We start from the raw sequence: 26,292 nt of genomic DNA, 5'->3' as shown, positions 1-26,292 counted from the left end.
ATTTTGTTAGTTTTAAAAACTCTTTAGCTTTCCCGCTTCGCAATAAAGAGTAAAGATGAAATATATAAAATAATGGTTAGCGGATTTCTCTCTCTCTTCGGTCGTCTGTCCCCGGAATCATCCATTGGAAACGAATGGGATAAATACACAAATACGAAAAGTATGGCGAGGGTTGGGCAGTCATAACTTGTTCTGGTGCAGCACTTCCGTCTTGATGGTCCACACTTATAAAATATTCTTGGCCACTGCTCCACATTCAGGCAGGGGATGAACGGGAGGAGGTTTTCAGCCCAATGAACAGAACCAAATCCACCGTGAAATCTCCTAGAATGGAGTGATTTAAATGCCGCTTCCTGGTACTCTATCCTGAACACGTTTAAAACGTATAAAATATATTTCACGAAAATACACAGACCGAGATAGAGAGAACTGGCGTCCGGAATTTTCCTCTCTCTCTCTCTCTCTCATCCGCGAAAAGCACAGGGGCTTTTTTATTCCCCCCAGAGCAGCCAGTGCTGGATTATATCCTATTGTGAAATGATAAAAATTGTTCTTCTTGTATCGGCACCAGCGACGACGCTCGCCTACGCATTATTTGCCAATTATTCATTAAAAGCTAAGTGCTTCTTTTCTCCGTAAAAATTCTCTTCCTCTCTTTTTTTTTATTCCTTACATAATTATTTTCATGCCTCGATTCACTGTCAATTTTCAAATTGGAGCTTGAGATGATTATGCAGTACCAGCTTTTTCCTTTCGCCGTATACAATGAAAAAATTTATTTTTGCAACTAATTTGTCTCTTTTCACCGGAAGACCAAAAAGCGCAGCAAATTTAATGAGAGCGATTTTTGCAGGAAAGTTTATTCAACGAGAAACGTTTTTTTTTTTAGAGTTTAATTGGGCTCCGACTGGTGTCTGCAGAGCGCAAAAGTTGACAGCAACTGCTGCCGCTGCACTTGGAGTTGGGTGACAAGAGGATGACACTTCTGTTGATCCGCGGCACCCCTTGCGGAATACACGTCATGCTCGTCCTCGCAAATACGACACGTTAGGGGCGGACTGGGAAGATTTGCTTCACTATGAATGCAGGATTGATAAGAAATGAACGAGACTTTGCTGGGTCCAACGAATTATTTTTTCAGCGGGTATGCAACTGGCACGGCATGCATGCTTCGCGTGATGCCTGATCGTTCTTGTTTTGATGTTAGCGAAAATAATTTTTTAGATGAAATTCATGAGGATATACTAAATTACTATATTTAGAAAACATTATGTAAAAAAATATGCAAAATCAATTTATCCTACAATTTTGCTTCCCAGTGGTAGTGTTGTTTTGTCCAGCAATTCCTTTCTTTTCAAATAAATTGTTTTCAACATTCGAATGTAAACAATCTTGATTTAAATAAACAACAACAAAACTTTTTATAATTTTTTTGTCATCACTTCTACACATCAAATTGATTCGATTTTGAATTGATGTTTTTCATTTTCAATGATATATTGGAATTCACACAAAAATATATTTTTAAACCTCAATTAAATATCCACATCTTCCAAAAAAGATAAAGAATTGTTAATGTTTTATCTCTTGTTGGTTTTATCCGTTTTATCTATATAAGGATGGAATAAAAAGGTGACCGAGGAGTGAGAATTAGGATGTTTTTATTCATAAAACAACTTTAAGCAGAATCTTTGTTACTGGCGATGCCTTTTTATCCAACAATTTCAATGTTTTCTTGCAATGCATATTTTCTTTCAACAATTTTGGCGCATATTTATTATACTAAAATGTCGCTTGTTTTTTTTTTATTAGCTTATTGGGGGAGAGGAGCTCTGCCCGTGCCTGGCTGTGTGCAACAAATTTGTATACACACAAAATATAATGCTTTCGCGGCGGTCCGACCAACTTTTGTGAGTATATTTTGGCGGTGACAGCTCTGCGGCTGGCTGATGGCTGCTTCATTTAGCGGTGCGCCGCAGATAGCAGATTATATTGTGGGGCGCATGCATCACAAAATTACACTGATATACGCGCGGGTGCCGTCGTTAAATGCACATTTCCAGCCCGTCACTCCCGCTTTCAGTCGGAGCGAAACTCGTTGCAAAGGGTGCAAACGAGAGATTCTAGATCTCCGGCCCGAATCAACAATTTGGCCCCGGCGAAACAAACTCGGAACGATGAGAGGTGAATATCTTATCACATCACGCGAAAAACCAACAGATGTCGGCGCCCCAGAAAAAAAGTGGCGCGGGGGAAATAAAGAAAGAAAGCAATCGCTATAGTCTTTGTGCTGCGTTTATTTTCCCTCCGACTGATGCCACTTGCTGACGCGAGTCGAATTTCCATAACAAGACCTGCTACCATCCTTTGCTGCACTTGCTTCAAATAAAAATGTACAAGAAATAAAAAAATTATAAAATTTAAACAGGAATTTTTCCTCTTGTAATAAAGTTACTTTAGAATTATTAAAATCGCCCAATTCGCAGCAAACTTTGAAAGATTGATAAAAAGTACAACATAAGAAATATTTCTAAATATTTAATTTATTCAGAAACAAATTTAAAGTTGAATGGTATCACTCGTGATGGCACAACAAAACCCCACGTTTTTTAAGTACCAGAAGACTGTAGATCGCCTATGAGGGGTCAGTTGTCCTAATTTATGTTTTCAATTTTGCTTTTCAACGAGGTTCTCGCCTGGTTTCAATTTTTCAAATTTAAAGTTATTTGCCGGTCACGATAAGTAGATTTTTTTGAGCATTCCGGTTCAACCTAATGGAATGAGACAGGCAGGGTTCAGGAAAGGATGAGCAAGAGATGGGACGAGTAAAGGGATCAGGAAAGGAGCAGAAAAATTTATCAGGTGACATCGGGAAACAATTCATTCCTTTGCATTTATCCCGCGATACGTGTTATACCGAGCAAACAAATGGAGTCTATTGAATATCCTTCATTTTTTTATATTTTTGATACAACATTTGAAAGTAATATGGAAAAGAAAATCGAAGTCAACAAGCAACAATCGAAAATCAAGTGCGTGCAGTCACGCACAGGTCTCGGCTAACTACAGCTCAACAAACCGAGTAGCAAACGGGGTGTCGCTTTGGGGCGCGGATTAATGGAATTTGTCTGCGAAAATGGGGTGTGTTAGCTCGGGGTTAATCGCATTCGGGGCACGTCGCTGAAACAAACACGGTTGAATCAACTTTGATGCCTCCACCACACAACAATTTCACCATCAAAGAAGCGCGAGTCGATCTTTCCATCTCGCGCTACGATTGATCGCAAGACGCCGCAGAGCTAGAGCGAGTTTCTTTTTCCGCGCTGCCTTTCTCACGCTAATTTTGAGCAGATTTCGTGCTTTGAACTTCAATCCGCAACCTGAATCTCGTTGGAATTCTCACTGGATACACTTTTTTTATACATATACACGGATATATGGAATAAAAAAGGAAGAAGGCTTTTTAGAGAAATATATACGTAGAACAAAAAAATATAATAGCATTAAAGTGACAGCTGCATTTTATTTTGAAAGAAACCAAATTTTTTTTAAACTGAATCTTATTCTTTACAAAAGATAGACAATTTTTAAATTTAGATTTTTGTAAATTTCCAATTTAATCATAATTTTTTTCTATCGTTTTCTCTTGACAATTTATTTAATATTTTCGAGCTTTAGCAATTTTTTTTTTCTTATTTATTATTACACAGTTTTAAAATGAAGAGTTAAGCAAATTATCTATGCTAAAAATTGTAAAGTTATAGTTGGTTTTTTTTACTAACTACAAAACAAACTTGGCACATAAGTAATATGTACTCTTAAGTCCTCAGGGGTTTATTTTGGATCGTGATTTAAGCTTTAAATGCGGACACCTCTTTTGTTCTGTCAATCAAACGCGTCCCTCACAGCCAGTGGCGTCCGATCTCTTTGCACAACCAACTGCCCTCGCTCTAATCAAAGATCCAACGCATATACCGCTCGCTCCCCATCATGCATGCAATTTATTAACGCAGGGGAGATGCGAGTCGCAGATAATTTCATCATCTCGTTAATACGGTCGACAACGCTGTGACGCTTCCGGAGCAATTCAAATGTTTTGTTAGAGAAGAGGGAAAACAGAACATACAAGTGAGCAAATAACATCTTTTAAATCTGATTGATAATTGATCAAAAAATGAAACAAAACTATTCAATAGAATAAAGAAAAAATGGCAAAATTAATGAAATTTGAAAAAAAAATGAGTGTTTGAAATTGCTAGTGATTTCTCTTGTCATAAAAATGGGGGAAAATGAGAAATTTATTGACTTAATGAATGAGTTTGCAATCCACACAAGAAATTAAATTTCGTATGGAACCGTCAGGCTCACTGACCGAGTCTTTTTAACATAAGATTTTACTCCAGAGTACAACATTCGGCTACAATCCAAGCATAATAATACACTGATGAGGCAATCATAAGCTCCTCCTTAAATACGACTTGTATTTGACTAGCAAATTATGATCAAAATTTAATATTTTTTTTTTTGCAAAAAGATGTGAGTAAAATTTCAATTAAAAAAGTTCTCTGACAATTATTCTACAATTAACTAGGAAATCACTGAAAATTGACATTAAATCAAATTTTCATTCCAAAATAAAAGTCAATCATATATTCCGAATTTCTCAATTTTCTTAAAAATTAATAAAAGTTTATGGGCACAACAAAATTACTTTTTTTCACATTTTCTAGTGATTTTTCTTCCCCTGAAAACTCAAGGTATTGCAAAATAAACCAAATCTAGGTTTTTCTATTAAAAAAGAACGTGGTCTTAATTTTTATGGAGTCCAAAATAAAGAATTCGTCAAATTGCGCCACTCGTGAGCGAGTGTTTGAGCGGGGCGCATCACAATATTTACGCGATCCGATTGCCAACGAGTTTGGAGAGAAGCGTGTGTGCAGATGTGCACCACAGTGGGCCCTCTTTGAGCAAATTTATAAAAAAAGCATGACTCTCTCCCATTCGGCCGGTCTGGTTCATTATTAAACACATATTGTCACCTCGTCAAAAGGACGCGGTGCATTGTGGATTTGGGAAGAAACGGCGCGACTTCTCGCTGCGTGTGTCGCGGGGTGCCTAACATAGTTGGTCGGCATCTTCCGCTTGGTCTGCTCGAGGTGCACACGAATAAAAGTGCACGCAATTGGCGCATATTGTCATTACTCAAGCCACGCATGAGAAATTGCTTAATCAATTTTCTCCACCTGACGACACACTCTTTATGAGACACGATTGATCTCCGCATGTACCACTGACTGTGTCATTGTGCCGAAGACAAACTCTGATCGCGCGTTGTGTATTTCGACTTGGTGCGCCGCCCAAGGCACCAGATAATGAGATCGACTGCTGCTTGTGCCGGCCGTTATATTATTTTATATAAATTTTATTTGTTAGTCGTCGGCATTGTGAGCCGTGCCCTCGCGACATTACTCACGCTTCGCTTCATATCAATCCCGGCCCTTTTAAAGTGAAAACTTTTGGCAGATGCTGGAATTATTCTAGTTTGTTTTTTTTTATTTAAAGAGAAAGAGCGTAGCGGCAGCCAACTCTCTGTGTCTAATGTCCAAATGCTAAAATATTTAATATAGAAGTTTATTAAACACAAAATGTGTACGACTTTTCAACGTACAATTAATTATTTATAATTTATTCTCGCACGAAGACAGATAGCTACCAAAAATTTATTGAAAATCAGCTTTACAAAATCTCAGAAATTGATCCTCAATTTTATGACACTCCTGCAATTACTAATCGGAGCTGGAAAAAACCATGTTTTGAAAACAGACATTTAATTACCAGATATGCAGTGCACGGATTTCACTTTCTATTTTGTAAGAATAAAAATTACCATTCAATGATTGCGAATGTGAAAAATGTGGGATGAAAATTAACTTGTATCATTTTAGTGAATGCTGTAAAAATAATTTAAGCTTGTCTGAAGCTGCGAGAATGAATTATAAATAATTAATTGTACGTTGAAAAGTTGTAAACATTTTGTGTTTAATAAATTTCTATATTTAATATATTAAATTGATTATTTTTTATTCTAATCTAGTCATTCCAAAAATTTGAAATCGAAAAAATGAGCTTGAACGCTTTTTAATTTCATAACCTATAGAATAAGCGATATTGCGCACTAATTGCTAATTAATAATTAAAACAGATTTTATATATTAAACGACCCATCAAAATTTATTTTTACAGTAATTGCCAAATTTTAAATAATAGTAAAATTTAACAATATTATACTGTACGTAATTTTTTTTTAATAATATTAATTTTGTTTTATATATTTTTTATTTTAAATTTATATTTAATCTGTTTTTGTTCAATAAAAAAATTTCAAGACAATTAAATATAAATAATTAAAATAAAACAAGTGCACTTTTACCTTTTTTTATTGATTTGTTATTATCTCATGTAACACGTTTCAAACTGTTATTTTCAATAATCATCCTCAATCCATATAAAAAAAACAGTCGCACAATTTCCGTCAGAAAATTTTGGTGCTTATTGATGTGTGAGAGATCCATAATTCAAATATTTAAAGTATTATTTGTTAAAAACATTGCAAAGTTATATCATTTTTGTGGATTTCTAAGAAATGAAAATTTAAAACGAGGAGGTTGAATGATCAAAAATCTGAAATTTATATTTCAAATTGCTTGGCAAAAAAGAACACTGAAATAGCACGTATCAGATTCACTTCATTTTTATTTAAATGCTTCATTTTTCGTTGAGCATTTTCTTATTTTTTTATTATCCACGCATTTCATGCAGACAAGAAAAAAAATGCGAAATCAGGGAATAACAGGAAATTAAGCAGATTATTAATTTTTAAATTTGCTAGTTTATGAAATTCAGATTTTAAATTAATTTCCTATTTTGCGTTCCCCGCAATTTCTGCGGACATTAAAAAAGCCCCACTCTGAACCTGGAGTAATTCTTGAAATTTGAGATTAAATTAAACTCCAACACTGCTCTCTTATTAAACAAGCAAATTTGCAGTGACGTTTGAATAGCGGAGGCTACAAAGAGTTAGATTTGATGTCACAAAGTGCTAAACTGCTGTGGAGAGAGCAAATAAATGGAATTAGTCGAGTCTCTCGGCAGCGGCGGCGCAGTTGATGAATAAAACACACAAAACGAGGCACAGCAAACAGTGGCTGTGAAATTTTCTCTGCCAGCCGCTGCTGTATAAATGTAATTGGTAACATTGCATTTGACAGTCTAATTAGAGCAAATATCACTGCGGGGAGGTTTGCCTGCCAGGGGGAGGCCGCGCTCGTTCGCTGCCGCCGTCGCCGTTGTGTCACAGGATATAATATTTGAATGTCAGCGCAGAGAGCAACTCGTTAGCATATTATCCATTTCTATCTCTCGTCTATCTCCGAGTTGAGAGTTTTTCTCTTTTCTGCGAGCGAACTTAAAATGCACCAAGAGGAGAATTTTAAAATGCTTAAAACGCGATGAAAATGTTTTGACAAAAATAAACGAAAGTAAGCTAACATAATTCAATGATCAAGAAACTTTCTTTCAACATCGACTTAACAGAAAAAGTTTAAGTCATGAAGAAAAGAAGAAAATAAAAGAAGTGTAAAAACTTCCAAATTAAAATTTAAAAACCCATTTTAAAGGTCGGGAATATCAAGTGTCTAAATCGAAATGCAGTTATTTGGTAATTAGATATATACATTTGTCATTATCATAAATTATTTAGAAGATTTTGTTTAAAAAAAAAATTAGACTGAAGGAAAATGAGAGAAAATAACGTCTGGCCTAGAAATTATACTCAAAAATGTTATAAAAACTTATTGACTAAAATTATAAAATCAATTATTTGGTATAATATTCAAGAATATTTATAACAAAGTCCAATTCTTTCTGTTCTCACATACCCCGCCCCAAGTTGAAGATATCAATATGAGATTTGCACCACTTGATCATCTTAGTTCCAAGGCAAGTCTCCTAAATTTTTATCAAAAAATTTTCAAAATTGCGGGTTTTATGGGACATTTTGAAAAAATAAAAAAACGCAATTATCTCGGCTTCTAGTGGTCGTAGAACAATTTTCCGGCTATGGTTGAGCTCGTCTCAGCAAGTTCTACAACTTTTCTATAAAAAGCAAAATTGTAGGTCAAAGGTCAAGGTCAATTTTTTTGAGCGTAAATTTTCAAACTCAAAATTGAAAACCAGCCGACCATTTTAAATTAATTTTGAGATAGCCAAACGATTCCTCGTGAAATTTTACGTAATATATGTCAAAACTGCGATGAGGTTATTTTTTGTTAAATTTAAAAATAAATAAGAATATAAAAAAACATGGTTTTTTGCGACTACGAAGGCAGGGTCAACATTATAATCGCTTTTAACTTCGTCCCTGATGATTTTAGGTAAAAATAGATAATGACCAAAGTTGATCCCCACGTCAAGAACAATCGAATGATGTATGGGTCAATGACCTTTGGTGACCTTCAGGCCAAAGGTCACCCAGGTCGGTGACCTGAGGTCACCTGACCTAGATTTATGATATGTTTTTGAAAAGGTCCTGTTGAGAAGATAATTTTGGTTACCACTTTTTGGTCTGTACCTGTACTACAAACCAAATGATTGTACTTTTGTTTAATTAAATGCACAATTATATGAGCAGTGAATTTGAAAAGTACAATTATTCGGCTTGTAGGCGAGGTAAAGACCAAATTATGGTAACCAAAATTATCTTCTTAACAAGACCTTTTCAAAAACATATCATACATCTAGGTCAGGTGACCTCAGGTCACCGACCTGGGTGACCTTTGACCTGAAGGTCATTAAAGGTCAATGACATATACATCATTCGATTGGTCTTGACGTGGGGATCAACTTTGGTCATGATCACCTTTTACCTAAAATCATCAGGGATGTAGTTAAAAGCGATTATAATGTTGACCCTGCCTTCCAAGTTGCAAAAAACCATGTTTTTTAATATTCTTATTTATTTTTAAATTTAACAAAAAATAACCTCATCGCAGTTTTGACATATATTACGTAAAATTTCACGAGGAATCGTTTGGTTATCTCAAAATTAATTTAAAATGGTCGGCTGGTTTTCAATTTTGAGTTTGAAAATTTGAAGGTCACTAAAGGTCATTGACCTATACATCATTCGATTGGTCTTGACGTGGGGATCAACTTTGGTCATTATCAATATTTACCTAAAATCATCAGGGACGAAGTTAAATGCGATTATAATGTGGACCCTGCCTTCGTAGTCGCAAAAAACCATGTTTTTTTATATTCTTATTTATTTTTAAATTTAACAAAAAATAACCTCGTCGCAGTTTTGACATATATTACGTAAAATTTCACGAGGAATCGTTTGGCTATCTCAAAATTAATTTAAAATGGTCGGCTGGTTTTCAATTTTGAGTTTGAAAATTTACGCTCAAAAAAATTGACCTTGACCTTTGACCTACAATTTTGCTTTTTATAGAAAAGTTGTAGAACTTGCTGAGACGAGCTCAACCATAGCCGGAAAATTGTTCTACGACCACTAGAAGCCGAGATAATTGCGTTTTTTTATTTTTTCAAAATGTCCCATAAAACCCGCAATTTTGAAAATTTTTTGATAAAAATTTAGGAAACTTGCCTTGGAACTAAGATGATCAAGTGGTGTAAATCTCATATTGATATCTTCAACTTGGGGCGGGGTATGTGAGAACAGAAAGAATTGGACCAAAAGAAAAATTATTTATAAACAAATATTAATTTGAAAAGTAATTTTGAAAGAAAAAGCTAAAATTAGAATTATATAAAATAGTAAATACTCAACTTAGGATATTATGATGGTACCAATTAATAAAATTATAAAATCATTTGTTGGTAACATATCAGAATATACAATATTAAATCATAGAAAGCTTGTTTACAATAAATTCAAATTATAAACTTACATAATGTATAATATCAATTGGCATAATATTATCAATGTTTTAAGTTAAGCCCATAAAATATTTTATAAATGTATTTACGAAAATAAAAAAGTCAATTCAGCTCGGTTTCAGGGTTTACCATTACTGAAGATCACAAACGCAGCGCGCAGTTTGTTATGCTTGCGTATATGGCAGCTGAAAAAGTAGATTTTCCGCACTCGGCCGACGCGGCACTAGATGCTGTTGGATATGGAAATATAATTTACGGCTGTTCACACCATTGATTCGGGCGTGTGTATGTGTAATGCACATACAGGGGGCAGCAAAAGGGTGCGCAAACCGAGCACAAAACACCCTCGCCCGCGCGTTATAGAGTGCATAACCGGCGGCTGGACCAAAGAGATATGAACTCGCTGCCGCCGACCGACCGACCGATGACGACGGTGTGAACGCTTCATTTCACAAAAGCAGACGCGGGCTCGAAAAATACACACACTGTGTTCGGGAAAGTCGTTTCTCCCAGCACCAAAATGGCAAAGTTGAAAAGCTTTTGTGTTGCCAAACTTTCCGACACGGCATAAAAAAATTTGCGCGCCTAAACAACCAAGCAGGAAATTTTGTTTGATTTTCTCGTATAAAATGCTGCTAACAAACATTTTACACATATTTCTTTTTTAATTAAGATTCACGGATCAACCTCATTTATCATAAATATCAAAATTAATTTCATGAAGTGAATTAATGACATAAGGACGTAAAAATTTACACTTTAATTAATTTGACGATACATTGATTTAGTTTTTAAAGTTTAAATATTTCATTCAGATAAAAAAAATTATGATACATGTTAATTATATCTCCTTTTTTTCAGGCCCACAACATCTAGCAGGAATAATAAATTCGGGACCTAAGGTTTGATCAATAGAGCTGAATTTTGTTAAAATTGAACCTGAGCGTCTTCCGTCAGACCAAGAGTATTTTATTTGCAACAAACTAGCTGGAATAATAAATTCGGGACCTAACATTTGCCTTTGTGCGCGAAAATAAATAATATTGAATTTTTACGGCCCATAGGCGCGGACGTCTCTTGAGTCTTCGTGTTTTAGCATCTTGTTCGCCAGAGGTGCTGCGGTTTCTTCATTATTTTCTGAGTTCATGTCATGCAAGATTAACTTTTGAAGAGTAAATAATAATAATATTATTAAAAAAAATATTATTGTTTTTGCAAATTAAGGTAAATTATTAAAATATACCGTTCTGTAAAATACTGTTAATTGCTTATTAATAAAATGAATTATAAAAAAAGTATAATTTTTAATATTTATATATTCTATAAATGATTTAAATAAATTATTAAAATTAAAACAAATAATTTGGAACTAAAAAACTGCTAAAATAATATTTTTAAATATTTATATTTTTAAACAAGTTTTATAAATTTATTTTTATCAAAATTTCGTTCATAATAGACATTTCAGTGGTATAATTATTAAATTTTTTAATGAATTGTTTTAAATATTATCAAATGCTTGTGCAGGGTCATTTCTCACTGAACGCCACGTTCATGTAGCCGCACCTGGATTTTTCTCACACTCTTTTAGGCAGTCAAGAGGCGCAAAAATCTCTCTGCTGCAAATGCGAGATCGCGGCCGCTCGAAAGTGTGCCACTGTATCGCGAGCGGGCGCGTGTGCTTCTCAACGAAAATAACATTTGCGCACAATTGGAAAAGGAGCAGTTTCGGTATAAAAGAAAAAGCATCTGTCGACTTGAAAAATCAGTACCGCATATTAAAATCAATTAGGGAATGACTTCTGGAGGGCACTTTCAGTCAAAAAGCATCTCAGCACGCGAATCATTCGCGCATTTTCACTCACTTATTATAGAATACAAAGAAATTTAAAATGCACAGCAATTCGATTACCTGGAAACAAAAATTGTTAAACTTTTCAACGAAACAGAAACCAAAATTTACACGAGAAATTGATTTTTTATGATTTTTAAACGTTCCCTCTCTATATACTTTGTACTATTACAAAATTAAAATTTACGTTTTTTAGTGTGATAATATTTCTCTATTTAATGATCTTTGCCGCCACATCTTGACTTGTTACATTTTTATTCGCTAGTAAAAATGCTGTTCATAATTTATGACGTAGAACATATAATAATAAAGCTGTCCGCCCCTCAGAAACGCATAAGCCACGTTGAAAAAGTAGCAATAATTATTATATTCATTCTGGTATATTATGTATTGGATTTGGTCTGCTACCGAGACTTCAATTAAAAGGCACCCCCGGTGCGAGCGCGGCCGACCTGCTCAAGAATTTCGCTCAAAAGAACCGCGCGCTCTATTTTACGACAGGGCATAGAAAGAACGTCCGCCGTGGGACGTCCCACGAATGAAAAGAACGCACAAAAGTATCCCGCATGTGAGAAAGCCAGCGGAAAAAGACGCAGGTCCAGTCTCGTCAAACCGAGATGAATTAAAGCTGACATCTGCAGCAGCTATATCGATCGAATTTAATGACTTATAATGAGAGACTGCATTATTTTCAGAAAAATTGATTTCATGCTTTTATTATTTGGAACAAATTTGATGATTAAATTATTGAGATCATTGCATACGTGGAAGAGAATTAAAAATATTAAAAATAAAGCAGGTATTTTTCAGCACGCCTAAACGTCTCCTATAGATTCTCAGATTATTTGTTTCGATTTGTTTCAAATGTTTGTCTTTGTTTGAAGGGCAAATAATCAACAACAGTAAATAATAATTTGGCAACCACTGTTATATCTGTTTCTGAAATTTTTTCAGGTCGCTGAAAGAAGATCCCGCGTCAAATCAGCAGCAATAGAGTTGAATTTTTCAAATATCATGTTACACCAACATTGAGGAAAATATTATTTGAAAATTAACTCTTATTTTCATAATGGTGGCTATTAATAACAATATTCGTTATTTATAAACAAATAATGGAAGAAAAACTAGCAAATTCTTTTTTTAAACACAAAAATGGAACTAAAAAGATCTTAATTATATTAAATAAAAAGTACTTGTGTACAACAATTTTTTTTTACAAAATTTGTTAGGATCAGATTATGACTCTTTTCTTTCTTACGATTGCAATACTGAGGAATATTTTTGTTTGAGTCATAAAAACTGAAATCCAAACAGCGTGTTAATTCATGTATGAAATAATTAACGATCTTTCGTGCGAAGGGTGCTTTACAGAGGCAGCCCGTGAACAAAACGTTGAGCTCGCCGACTTCCCTTTCTTTTCGCAATGACCCGCGAGCATATGACAAAAAAAAACAGACTCCTTAATGAAGCCACAAACAGTCGCTGCACCTTTTTGCCGGCGCATTCAATGTATTTTACAAAGTCCCTGTCAACTTTGTGTTCTTTTTCTCGTGCGCGACGCTTTGTCCGGCAGCAGCGGGCGCCCTATTTGCAAGGTGAGCCGCAACCAGAGAGGTAAAGGAGCCTGTCATTAGCCAATAATTGCTGCATTATGCGGTGGGCGTTCCTCGCCTCTTTTCATTCTTCGTGTTTTTTTTCTTGGTCGCAATAAAACCGTACGTACGGATATACGTGTGTGCAGCAATGTGCGCGCACCGCATGGACGTGGGAATCGCGGCCAATGTGACGACGCTGCGGAGACATGCCGAGCGAGCGCCTTTGTTGCCGCAACCAGCAACCCTGCCCCGCGGACAATTCGCATGTAATCGCGCCACGGCATGGGGCTCTCCAACTCATTTTAATAGTCTCTGACAGCAAACGTCAAAATTCGTGTATGACTTTTTTCAGAGTTTCTCAGAAACGGTAACTTTTTGTATAGAGGCTCCTTTTTACCACTGAATACTAATAATTTTTGATCATTTTAAAATAATAATTTTGTCAAATAATACAGATTAATTAACATTTTTTTCATTTTTCCGGAAAAAAATGTTTATTTTAGATTTAAAAATTTAAGAAATAAGAATAATTTTATAGAAGACACAAAAGCCCCACAAAAATTGGGCAATTTTGTTAAAAATATAAATCTTTCTGACTAATTAATTTCATTTTTTTTTTCAAAAATTAATGACATGAGCACTGATATAAAATATAAATAAAAACATGGCAAAGTTTGTATTAAAAACCATTTGCATTGAACAGACACATGAGTTAAAATTAAAATTCTGCTAAAAAGTCCCAAAAATTGTCCAAAAATTCTAAATAAAATTTTTCATACTTAGTATGCTCATTTTCGCCCAAAATCACATGATAAAATATATTTGTACACATGTTTTAAATTATAAAATGACAAATGAAGCAATTTTTTATATAAGTTTGGCTCCATTTAAAAGAACTTAACTACTTTGTCTAAATTATTTGAATTATTATTATTTAATTTTTTTATTATATATTTAATATTTATTTATTTATTAATATTATTATTTTTTCGGTATAAAATTTATGCTACAAAAATGTAACCTAAATTTATTGCTCTTTAGATCGCAGTCAAGAGTTTGATGTTATATCAGTAACATTCAGTTGGTAGTTCGCAAATGAAATAATTGTAATGCATGCAATTATTGGTATACAGTTCATTGCTCGATCCATTAGTCCAAATAACGACGCATTCTCCTGTATTAAAAACATCTGCCGCCTTATTTTTTGGCTCTAACTTAGTCCTGAAACTAGCGGAAACCAACCAATCTGAAAATTAATAATTAAATTTGCATAAAATGCTAACGGTGATTTATTTTAACTCCTACGCTCTAGGAAAAAACTCGTGAAATTTGGATTTAAGCCTATCATTATTTCATGTTAAAATAAAACTTTCTTGCCTGAATATTGATCCAATTCTTTTGCCTTCTCGTGCACTACCTTAAGGTCATTATGGTTCTTCAAGTTAGCAATTTGGAGACCCATTTTGATACAACTCTCAACAGCAAAAGTCCAGTTTGCCTTTAATATATGCGAATATATGAGAATATAGCGATTAACGTAAAATTAAATAACTTACAATTTTTGGATGGGAAAATAAATATTTCTTCCCATTTGCAAGTTTAGACAACTTTGCTGAACCTATTTGAACCAAATCAAAAAGTTTATTTATTTTGCATTTTATGTCAAATATATCCAGCAAAATATATTAAAAGATTAACTCACGGGCAGAATTACAATGGACTAAAAATCGTGAACCGGTTTCCTGTAATTTTAAAATACACACATCATAACAATGTGAGTTTCGAAATTTATTTTAATGAAAGAAAATATAAATGTAATGCGAAAGTGCAATAAATGCTCTTCCTGAAAAAGAGTTGGTAAACTAAAAATTCGTCATTCTATACCATTCCTTTGAAGAATTTGTTGTTTTGCATATGATCAACATATAAATCAGATGTCCCCGTCATTTCTACGTTTATCTAATAATAAATTTAAAGAAAAATGCAATCATGACATTTTAAAAATAATCAAAAAGCTTTTACTTCATCATCGCATGTTTTGTTGGTTGAAGATGAATTCCAGGGCATTACAGTCATACATTTCGGTTTAGTGCTCATTTCCATGTACAACTGCAATTTAAATACGGAACTTCATACTAAATCAACAATAAAAAATTAATTTGAAAATTAATATTACAAATTTATAAATAATTAAAATTTAAATATAATCCAAACATAAAAAATAATTTATTAATAAATGTTATTGTTCAAATTTTTGTAGATAATATAGTTTAATGATTATTTTAAAATATATAAATCGCAGATCCTTAAACACAAATTACATGGATTTGTTGCTAAAGAACGCTTCATAGTTCATGAATCACTAATTAAATATCTAATTATGACTTATTGCAATTGATTATCAAGAGATTTTTGCTCACTGCGACAAGAATGAAGATGAGGCAAATGCCAATGGCAACAACAAGGGCGAGAATGCAGAAGATCAACCTGATTTTGGCTTCTGCTTCAAAATAATTAAATTTTGGCTTTTTGGTCCCTGGAGACCTCTTTGGCAAATTTCTCTTCGTAGATTCAGAAGGACCGGCAACAGTGAACGGATCAATGTAGGAGTTGTGAGCTGTCTCCATATTTCAAGTTTGCTGTCGAAAATAAAGTGAATTTTCCAAAAGCTCCTTTTTAAGCTCACGGATGCAAAACACATCCGGCTTTTTCTATTTTCAATACCAAAAAATGGAGAAAAAGCTTATCAGTTCTATTATTTCCTTTTCAGCATGAACAAAGTTGACCGCAAAAGTGAGTCAATATCTTTATCAATGTTCTTGTTGAAAAGCAAACCAAAATCCTGTTAAATTTTATTTAAATTAAATGTATTTTTATTTTGAACTTAATAATGATCATTATTTAAATTAAAATTTCAAATTCATTGCATCAATTCATTTTTAACTCAAGAGTTTTCCACGCCCTTTTTTATTATTTTCTGTTTGCCAAAATGATTTCCGTTAAAAAAAACCCCCTATTTTTCCATACAATCAATTTGAAATTATAAAAATTTTTGATACCATACCGATGGAAGATAATTTTTCAAAACAAAGGGCGGGGGAAATATAGAAATTTTTATAAGTTATTCCAGTTGAGCAAATTAGGAGTTCACAGTAATGATGCGTGACAGTCTCACAACAGGAAGCGGCGGCACGTTGAGAGCGGCGCAACAGAGGGAGAAAGAGAGCATTTTTCATTTATTTGATGGTCACAAATTGGACGTTAAAGCGGTCTTTTTGTGCTGAAAAGCCGCGCGGCCGAAGCATTATTCTTTTGATCATGGCCGGTAGAAAATATGAATTCATATTTCCAGTGCACACAACAAATGGACAGAAAGCAGCGGCGGTCTCTTTTGATTGACAAAATATATACACGCACGTGGTGAAAAAAAAATATACGCAAATATGTGCCCAGTGGACTAAAAATATTTGTATGCACAAATTTTCCAGACGAGATTTTCCCGTTCCGTTGTTTTCCACATATTATTTTCCACCGCGCTCTGTTGCCGTTTGCGAAAAAAAAATTGTGAATTTTTCATTTCACACACAGAGCTTGCTGCTTTTTATTATTCGGCTGCGCGCGCGCGCTCCAAAACACAACCTCAAATGCTGCTCATTTGCCGCTCTAATTTTCCATCAGCGTCGTTAAATTTTTCCACCGAGTAATTCTGAAAAATAATAATGTGCAAACAAAGGAATTTTTCGCGTATTTGTACTTTGATGAGGGCTGCCGCGTTGGAAAAATTGTATATTTTTATTTACTCTCAACGACCGACTGGTTTTTTTTTATACATTGATTTGCACAGCAGGACATTTTTTACCAAGCATACAAAAACGTGCAAGATTTTTAAAGCATCAACTTTCACATTCAATATGCAGCGCGAAAAAGGTATAAACCATTGTTTTCTATCGAGATGTTGTCAAATCATTTAGCTTGAAACAATTCTTGCCAGTTCATTTTTTGGTACAAGTAGAGATTTCTTTTATTGGTTTGGCGGGTTTAAATAGGAAGAGTTAAAATTTGAGGATTTAATGAACAAAAAGAACGAAATGTTTTTTTTTTTTCAAAATTCAATCTACAATGATTCAATACTGTACAAAGGCTCATCAAAAGCTGCCGTTTTGTATAGAATTCATATAAAGTTTTTTGGAAGAATTAAGCCATTTTAAAAAAAGAAAATTTATTTGCAAAAACAATTTGATTAATGCAATAATCGGAAAATACAAAACTTGGGAGAGCCAGCAAACGGTAATTAAAACGAAGAATGGTGATTTGAATTTAAAATCGGCTTTTCCTCGATGGGTTTTTGTGAGTTGTTTATTGTTTCAGAAAAACAATACCCTGCTCTAATGTTTCAGCTACGGGCTGCAGCCATAATTCATGAGCTGCGAAAAACATTTCGACAAAAATTAGTACAAAAATAAATCTTTTTCCAAAAGCCGAAACATGTAGAGCAGGATATTGTTTTTCTGAAACAATAAACAACTAACAAAAACCCATCGAGGAAAAGCTGATTTTAAATTCAAATCACCATGAATCAAAAAAATTCTACCACAAAATAAAACGAAGAAGTTTTACAAATTGTCTTTCAATTAGTCGCGCAATCAATTTTCTGATAAATCAATAACGCGAATATATAATGTCGGGGTAAAACCGGCACTTCCTCGCGCGACCACTGATGGTGCTTGCTGCACCATTCGTGGCCGCAGCTGAGAGAGCGAAATTTCTACAAATGCAAATCGGTGAAATTGTAATTCCCTTTTTGTTTGTTGAGCTCTTTGTAGTCGAATGATGAAAGGCTCGAAAGCGAAGGTCCGTCATGCAGGCGCGTGTGTGCGTTTATGGCAGGCGAGTCGGTCGCCGATGGGGAAGCCACAGGTTCACAGTTTACACCTGATTAGGTGCCCATATCTCTATTAGAAGGCAAAGGGCCGGGCGTGTGCGGCAGATATTATATTTAGAGAGGCGCGCACTGACAGAGTTGTTGTATATGGAGAGAAATTACCCAGCTGTGACCAAGTGTTAATCAAGCAAAAGAGCCTTTGAGTCGCGTCCTGAGAGAGACGCGGCTTTTCTGCACTGCACCCACCATGCGATCGACACAAAGCCGCTTTGATTCGACACAAAGGTTACTCCGGCAATTAGTTTTTTATTCAGTGCAATTGCAAAGCCTACAAAGCTAAAATTCGAAAATATGATTTTTTTTCGCGAATTTTAAAATATTTAGGCCAAAATTTAAACAAATGTTAACACGTTTCATTTTTTATTTTTTAAAAATGGAAAAAAATCGAAACCACTCCCAAATAAGCCTCATTTTCTTTCTTTGGAACAATATGAAAAATAGTCTCACAATCAGAGGAAGTTGATTAGTTGATTACAATCCAATCAATTCTTGAAATTATTTTATTTTGCACTCCATATTAAAATTCTAGAGTATTATCTGTAAAGTTATTAAGTCAATCATTTTCAATTAATTTTCGTTCCAAAACTAACAATTCATCACAATGGCAGATTGTTCTTTAACTGTCAGTTTTCATAGTTTAACATCAACCTCTGCCTGAATTTTAATTATATAATAAAAACACTTCAAACTTTTAGTAAAAGGTAAAATAATTAAAAATAATAATAAAAAAATAAGTGCATACATAGACAAAAAGATAAAAATTAAAAACCACAGCCCTCAATTTGCATTAGATGAAATAATTTATTAATTTATCATTATTTCTCTCTCTTATTGTGTCATAAGTGATATTACATGCAATAACAACGAAGCAACGTAAAATATGTATAATGCAATGCAGTTCAGTTATTTTCATTGTGATCATGTTGATTGTTTTGTGGTTCATCAATAATTCGTAGCTTAGCTGGAGGTCCCTCAAAAGCTTGGACATCTGCATATTCTCCCTGCACAGGTTGAAAATCTGCAGGTTGTCCTTGTCCCTCCACAAGCTGAACAGCCGCAGGTTGTCCGTTGATAACTTGGTCAGTGGCAGGTTGTCCCTGTCCCTCTAGTTGATATCCTTGCTGATCATGATCGGGTTGATAGGCCTCCGCGCCAGTTTTTTTCTCCCCAATAGAGTCCTGTGCAATATCCACAATCTCCTTGCCGATTGGGATGTTCTGGACGCCTTCTGGGTTTATCAAAAAGGGGCATTCCTTGTTCCATTGTACATGCTGATCATGAACGTTGTCTTGTTGCTCCCATTTGTAAATTTCCACACGGCAAAAAGCACAATGGCAGATGTCACCATGCTAGTGAAAGATATTTTTAAATATAGTTTCTTAAAATTTTTTCAATTTTTCATATATTATTTAATAATGCGATTGAGCGTTATATCAGAGCTAGAATTTTTTTAAAATCTGACAATACGTTTAGCCTGATAATATAATCTTTAGAATTACGCCATTTAAAATAAATACAAGACTGCAGAGCAGAAATTTAATAATAATTTGGATGAAAATCTACAAATAATTCTTTCGACAACTATTTTTTTTACGCTGACAAAAGTAACAAGGTAGAAATTTTATTAACTTGTAACTTACTCCTGTATAATAGAATCCGTCAGCGGCCAAGTCTGCAGGAGAAACATTCCAATCTTCTCTCTTCAAAAGCGAGTACAGTCGGTGCGACTCGAATTTGAAGTTGCGGAGGTTGACGCTCAGAGGGAAGTTTTTGGAATCATGTGAATGTATCGAACATCTTTTTCTACTCAAGATTTGGTCCTTGTCCAATTTGGTCCAATTGTGGATTTCGCTTTCATGGATAACCAGGTCGCAAAAGTGGCACCGCAACTCATGAGTTCCTCCATTTGAGAGCAGACAGTAAAAACCGGCCTCAGCCAACGACTCAAAGTCACCTCTAAACTTTCTTCGAAAGTCCACGGGGAATGTAAAATAGCGGTGAAAGGCAATGTTGAGTTTGAGATCTACATTATTGTTTTTCACGGGAGCTCCAGCACACAATTGATCCTTTGACAATGACATTTTCTCCAGATTTGGAACTGGAATAAAATAGAAAATGAAATTTCATCATACTTTTTTCTATAATTGTAATATACGTCATGATAATATGCGTCGTGATAATTTATCTAACAAATTATGTCACTATATGCTCAAAGTTTTGTGGAAATATGCATAACAGACAAATATATAATCTATTATAATAGAGCATATAATTGATATAAATATTTGAAAAGAGAAGAATATCGAGTGCTATCCAAAAGAGAGATATGGCTGATGGGCCAAGTGAGATTTTTGTATGGCACTCATTAATATAGTAAGACAAGTATTGATGCTTATACTATTTACTTACACGTAAAGTAGTTGCCGCACGGCCCCCACGGGCTGAACGCGTCTACTGCGTTATATCCATGTACTCATTGAGAGTATTTCAATGCGTTACTAATATTTGGCTTGATAAGCTATCACAGCGATATTGCAAGATTAAGTTTTCTAAACGCAAGCATAAACTCACAAAAGTTAATTCTTAATCACTTTAATTAGTTTTCAATGTTATAATTGCTCAGATTCGTTAGATTCGCAGAGGAATATGGCTTAAAAAAGTCTAAATAAGCTATGCGCATTTCCATAATTTGTAATTTTTTTTTTGCATCTGGTCAATATAATTTCAATTACAATTTTTTTGTATAGAAAATTTTATAAACAAAAAATATTTCTCAATCTACTTCCAAGCTAAGAATGAAGTGGCCAAATTTGTTTAAAACTGCAGAGTAACAGAGAGGATTTATCTAATGACGATAAAAACAAGGGCATTCTAAATTTAGAATTAATAATTTACTTCACTCCCTAAAGTTCCTTTATATATAATACAATTCAAAATAAAGCGGGGAAAATAAAGGTCAATCAAAAAAAGGGATACTGCTCATCTATTTTACAACGACTAAAGAGTCCAATTTTTCCTAGACCTTTTCTATCCAATTAACATCACACTTTAGATATTTTATGTATATTAGAATGGGACAAATTGTTACATTAAATGATCAGATTTTCCTACAAGGTGATTCCATCCGTAAGGCTACTTGAATTAAATTCATGGTTCTATACTGGACCCTCCGTTTAATATTATTGTGGGAGTGCAAAGCCGAAGGTGTGAACAGGCCATTCGTGTGAGCACGTGCGTGCGGAATCGTTTGGCGTCGATCTAGTGGGACAGGTGCGGGGACTCAGTCGGTGGACGGCGGCGGCGGCGGCCGCGGCCAGCAAAGAAAGCACCTCATGTGTGACAGACGGGATTTGGCGCGCGACGAATAAGCTGAGAATGATTGCGGATGTGTTGCGCATTCAGCTCTCCTCATGCCCAAGTAATGCGTAACTCGCTGCTCTTGTGTGCGCACCGAGTGTCACAAATATATGATGTGAGTGCGTCAAAAAGATCTCTCGCAAAGGGAAGAAGATTTTGCATCTCTTCAGTGAGTGATGCTCATTCGGAGCAAAAGTGGCGAACGATGATTATCGAATGTCGTAGAACAAAATTGGCTGATAAGTGTCGCTATGGAAACGAATTTAAGGAGCGGAGCTTTGTGATAAAGTCAATGAGGCCAATGTAAAGATTTTGCTTATTTTGTAACTTTAACAGTACTTGCAAAAATTTTCCTTTGTACGATTTATGAGTTAAGAAAGAGAGAGGGAGTAATTCTTTTTTGACTCCTCACTGTGGTTTTCCTTGAATTATATTAATAGACTCTGCAATGGCAGTTTCAAGCCACTTTGGCCAGTTCATTCTTAAGTTGGAAGAAGATTGAGAAATATTATTATTTATTAAATATGCTATGCACAAAATTCCAATTGCAATTATATTTATTTTTGACCAATGCAAACAAATTTTATCAATTCTGAAATTTGCCTTTTAATACTTTTTAAAACAAAATCCCTCTGAAAATATAACGAATCTTAACAGTTATAAAATTGAAAACTAATTGAAGTGTTAAGAACCAACTTTTTTTGGGTTAAAGTTTTGTTAACTTATCAGTGGCAGTTTATGGAGCCAAATAAGTAAATCAACTAAATACTCTCAATGCGAATATGTATAAAATTTACAATACGTAGACATTTCACAAATAATTTTTGTTATGTCTTTTAGAATTTAAAAATACGCATTATTTTATTGCTATTATCATTGAATGATCATTTTCTTCTATCAAATAAATATAACTTCATTGAAATAAAATTTTAAATTCAATTTAAAGATAATTTAATAAATATTTTATAAAAACATCTAAACCACAATTTATTTGCATTGAGATTTCATAAATATTTTAAATAAATAGATTATTATTAAAAATTTTATAAAATATATTTAGTAATATAGCTATATAAAACAATCTAAGTGAAAACGATGTATTTAGGCATATTTGATGCTCAGCTTTTTTGGTTTTAATAAGCTTTCAAAGTTTTTAGTGGTAATTTCCATTTGCAAAAATTAATAAGCACAATAATATTTTGCTATTGTGTATACTTAACGCACGTGTAAAGGCTGCGCATCCCAAAATTATGTTGGTACACGGCTGCCGTCAGAGCCATGGGGCCTTATGGCTCGGCGGAAGACATCTTTTTTTTGGCCAACATAATAGAGCCTTTGCGCACGTGTACTGATTGATTGCTGGGCAATTCGCAGAAAATTTGAAAGCAAACGTAGATAAGATATAGCTTTGGAACAACGTCACAGATAAAAATTTTACACCGCTGTTAGTTCGAATAGGAAACGTCTAGATTGTTCTGGATGGTTACATAAACAGGGCCACAGCTGAGCTTACTGTAGGTATTAACCTAGAAAACGAAATTTTTGTTAGCTAATGTTTTTTTTTGTCTAGATTGTGGTGTGCGTTCTGTCTTACAGCTAGAAAAATATTCTACTCTATGCAAATGTCTGAAACTGGAAAAAAAACTGCAGCAACTTCTTGCACCTATTAGGGAAAACTTTATAAAATAATATTTAAATATGTATTCTTCTCTGAGTGTAAATTTAGCTTCAAGCAATCTTTCTGAAGATATTTTGTATTGTTCCTGCACACTCACCCCATATTTTACCTATTAGAGGCCAGATAAGAATGACCATAGACTTTTATTGGCTAAGACATTTTATGAAAACACTTTCTAAAAAGTCTAAGCTTTTTTCCTTTAAGTATTAGACTTATAAGTCTATATTATTTATGTCGCATCCGCATGAAGTTATCTAGTAATATAAATAACTCTGTTTATTCTCCATACGCAGCAGACGTTGGCAGCCCGTATTGACAACTATTGTGTAAGTAAAGCCAATAAGCTACTTATTAAATTAATTAGTGCTTTACAAAAATCTAACCCGGCCCAGTCTTTTGGTTTGTTTTTTGAATTACTCAAATATTTTTATCAATCATATATTTTTTTCCTCAAAAAAATTTTACATACTGTGACATAATATTTAGTATTTTAAATTATAAATTTGCTCGTGACGTATTTAAACTATAAAAAGTACATATTGTGACGACCATATTATTACTGAATATGGTCGTCACAATATGAAATTTCATTTTCTATTTTATTCCAGTTCCAAATCTGGAGAAAATGTCATTGTCAAAGGATCAATTGTGTGCTGGAGCTCCCGTGAAAAACGATAAAGTACATCTCCTCAATCTCAACATTGCCTTACACCGCTATTTTACATTCACTGTGGACTTTCGAAAGAAATTCAGAGGTGACTTCGAGACTTTGGCTGAGGCTGGTTTTTACTGTCTGCTCTTAAATGGAGGAATGAAGTTGCGGTGCAACTTTTGCCACCTGGTTATCAATGAAAGCGAAATCCACAATTGGACCAAATTGGACAAGGACCAAATCTTGAGTCAAAAAAGTTGTTTGATACATTCAAATGATTCCAAAAACTTCCCTCTGAGCGTCAACCTCCGCAACTACAAATTCGAGTCGCACCGGCTGTACTCGCTTTTGAAGAAGGAAGATTGGAATGTTTCTCCTGCAGACTTGGCCGCTGACGGATTTTATTATGAAGGAGTAAGTTACAAGTTAATCAAATTTCTACCTTGTTACTTTTGTCAGCGTAAAAAAAAATAGTTGTCGAAAGAATTATTTGTAGATTTTCATCCAAATTATTATTAAAATTTCTGCCATGCAGTCTTGTGTTTATTTTAAATGGCGTAATTCTAAAGATTTTATTATCAGGATAAATTAACTGTCAGATTTAAAAAAAAATTCTAGCTCTGATATAACGCTCAATCGCATTATTAAATTAAAATATGAAAAATTGAAAAAACTTTAAGAAACTATATTTAAAAATATCTTTCACTAGGATGGTGACCTCTGCCGTTGTGCTTTTTGCTGTGTGCAAATTTACAAATGGGAGCAACAAGACAACGTTCATGATCAGCATGTACAATGGAACAAGGAATGCCCCTTTTTGATAAACCCAGAAGGCGTCCAGAACATCCCAATCGGCAAGGAGATTGTGGATATTGCACAGGACTCTATTGGGGAGAAAAAAACTGGCGCGGAGGCCTATCAACCCGATCATGATCAGCAAAGATATCAACTAGAGGGACAGGGACAACCTGCCACTGACCAAGTTATCGACGGACAACCTGCGGCTGTTCAGCTTGTGGACGGACAAGGACAACCTGCAGATTTTCAACCTGTGCAGGGAGAATATGCAGATGACCAAGCTTCTGAGGGACCTCCAGAAATTATTGCTGAGCTGCAAATTCTTGATGAACCACAAAACAATCAACATGATCACAATGAAAAGAACTGAACTGCATTGCCATATATTTTACGTTGCTTCTTTGTTAATAAATTAGATGCAATTTGAGGGCTGTGGTTTCAAAAAAAAAAAGGTTTAAGGTTTTTTTATAAATGAAATTTGTAATATTACTGTGTATTTCATACATGCTTATTTGAATAAAAATTATAAAGATTTAAATAAATTTAGCTTTGCACATATTTTCATACATCAGATTATTCCAAATGGACTTTTCTAACCAACATGCTTTAGAAAAATCTAGAATGACTCATATTTTATTATTTAAATACATTTTAAGATTTGTGTGCCTTAAATTCTGTGCTCGCCCTGAATTACTCAGAAAAAGTTTGGAGACAGAGAGGGAAAGGTTTGGCACAACCTGTTTGTTTCATGCCCCTAAGAATATAAATTTTTAAATTTTGTCGTCTGTCATGAAACTTTGCGTTGTTTCGGTTCAAGAATAAAATCCATCGCTGGAGTGCCTTTAATATTTTTACTTTCATACTAGCCTAAATTTATAGTTTCCAAAATCGCATTATGATCAAATAACTTTTGATATTAACCTTTTATTTCGAGTCCTAAACTGTTATCTTGTCTCTGGCAGCACGCACGGCAGAAAGTGGGAAAATTTATTATTTCTGGGTGAAGTCGAGTGCAGGCGGGGGCAATTTATTTTTTTGCAAGCCAGCTCGTGAGTGCTGCGAAGGAAAAGGTTCTTGTATAAATATACGGTGACGGGGTCGGAGGCCTGACGAAGAAGAAGCAGGCAGTCTTCTCGGGGCGAAGACGAAGTGGTTGTTAATCTTATCAACGTTTTGCAAGAGTGCGTTAATTCCTTTCTTCGCTGATTGATCCTGCGCGCGTACATTATATTATACACTGTGTATATAGAGAGAGAGAAAGACAGACAGCGGAGGCGGCTGGGGGCGGAGGAGGAAAGCAGCAGGCACATTATAATGTCGCTGGCAGCGGAGCCCTCTACCCATACACTGATGCCATTTCTCTCCTAAATTAACTCGGGAAATTCATTTTCCGCTTGTTTGACAAATCATTCGAGTGAAAAGAAGACGACGAGGCTGCACGGCGACGCCGGCATAAGG

General features: G+C 34.5%; 3 protein-coding genes across 5 annotated transcripts in view; 1 reads left to right on the top strand and 2 right to left on the bottom strand.

Moving 5' to 3' along the window:
* Nucleotides 1–26,292, bottom strand: part of LOC132201984 (uncharacterized) — a 43,452-nt gene that overhangs the window by 8,755 nt on the left and 8,405 nt on the right. The window lies entirely within an intron of this gene.
* LOC132201214 (baculoviral IAP repeat-containing protein 2-like) lies at nucleotides 18,752–23,041 on the bottom strand. Of its 2 annotated transcripts, none has more exons than XM_059627201.1 (3): nucleotides 22,931–23,041; nucleotides 19,990–20,447; nucleotides 18,752–19,698 (listed from the first exon to the last, which is right to left on the bottom strand). In XM_059627201.1, the coding sequence occupies exons 2-3, from the start codon at nucleotides 20,428–20,430 to the stop codon at nucleotides 19,249–19,251; spliced, it is 891 nt and encodes a 296-aa protein (XP_059483184.1). In that variant the 5' UTR covers nucleotides 20,431–20,447; nucleotides 22,931–23,041; the 3' UTR covers nucleotides 18,752–19,248. The 2 variants fall into 2 exon arrangements, with proteins under 2 accessions (XP_059483184.1, XP_059483183.1); XM_059627200.1 differs by lacking the exon at nucleotides 22,931–23,041 and adding an exon at nucleotides 20,759–21,901 and having other exon boundaries at nucleotides 18,753–19,698.
* Nucleotides 23,116–25,391, top strand: LOC132201213 (baculoviral IAP repeat-containing protein 1f-like). 2 transcript variants are annotated; one of them, XM_059627198.1, is made up of 4 exons: nucleotides 23,116–23,220; nucleotides 23,678–23,710; nucleotides 23,993–24,450; nucleotides 24,746–25,391. In XM_059627198.1, the coding sequence occupies exons 3-4, from the start codon at nucleotides 24,010–24,012 to the stop codon at nucleotides 25,202–25,204; spliced, it is 900 nt and encodes a 299-aa protein (XP_059483181.1). In that variant the 5' UTR covers nucleotides 23,116–23,220; nucleotides 23,678–23,710; nucleotides 23,993–24,009; the 3' UTR covers nucleotides 25,205–25,391. The 2 variants fall into 2 exon arrangements, with proteins under 2 accessions (XP_059483181.1, XP_059483182.1); XM_059627199.1 differs by having other exon boundaries at nucleotides 23,147–23,224.

Source organism: Neocloeon triangulifer, unplaced genomic scaffold, assembly GCF_031216515.1.
Source record: "Neocloeon triangulifer isolate White Clay Creek 2 clone unplaced genomic scaffold, ASM3121651v1 ptg000014l, whole genome shotgun sequence".
NCBI lineage: Eukaryota > Metazoa > Arthropoda > Insecta > Ephemeroptera > Baetidae > Neocloeon > Neocloeon triangulifer.
This window is presented reverse-complemented; position numbering and strand designations above follow the sequence as displayed.

Excerpts from the sequence above, each read along its gene's own strand:
- LOC132201214 (XM_059627201.1), bottom strand. The coding sequence starts at position 20,430 with ATGTCATTGTCAAAGGATCAATTGTGTGCTGGAGCTCCCGTGAAAAAC. Across the intron at positions 19,699-19,989 it reads ACGGATTCTATTATACAGGA|CATGGTGACATCTGCCATTG; the intron begins GTAAGTTACAAG and ends ATCTTTCACTAG.
- LOC132201213 (XM_059627198.1), top strand. The coding sequence starts at position 24,010 with ATGTCATTGTCAAAGGATCAATTGTGTGCTGGAGCTCCCGTGAAAAAC. Across the intron at positions 24,451-24,745 it reads ACGGATTTTATTATGAAGGA|GATGGTGACCTCTGCCGTTG; the intron begins GTAAGTTACAAG and ends ATCTTTCACTAG.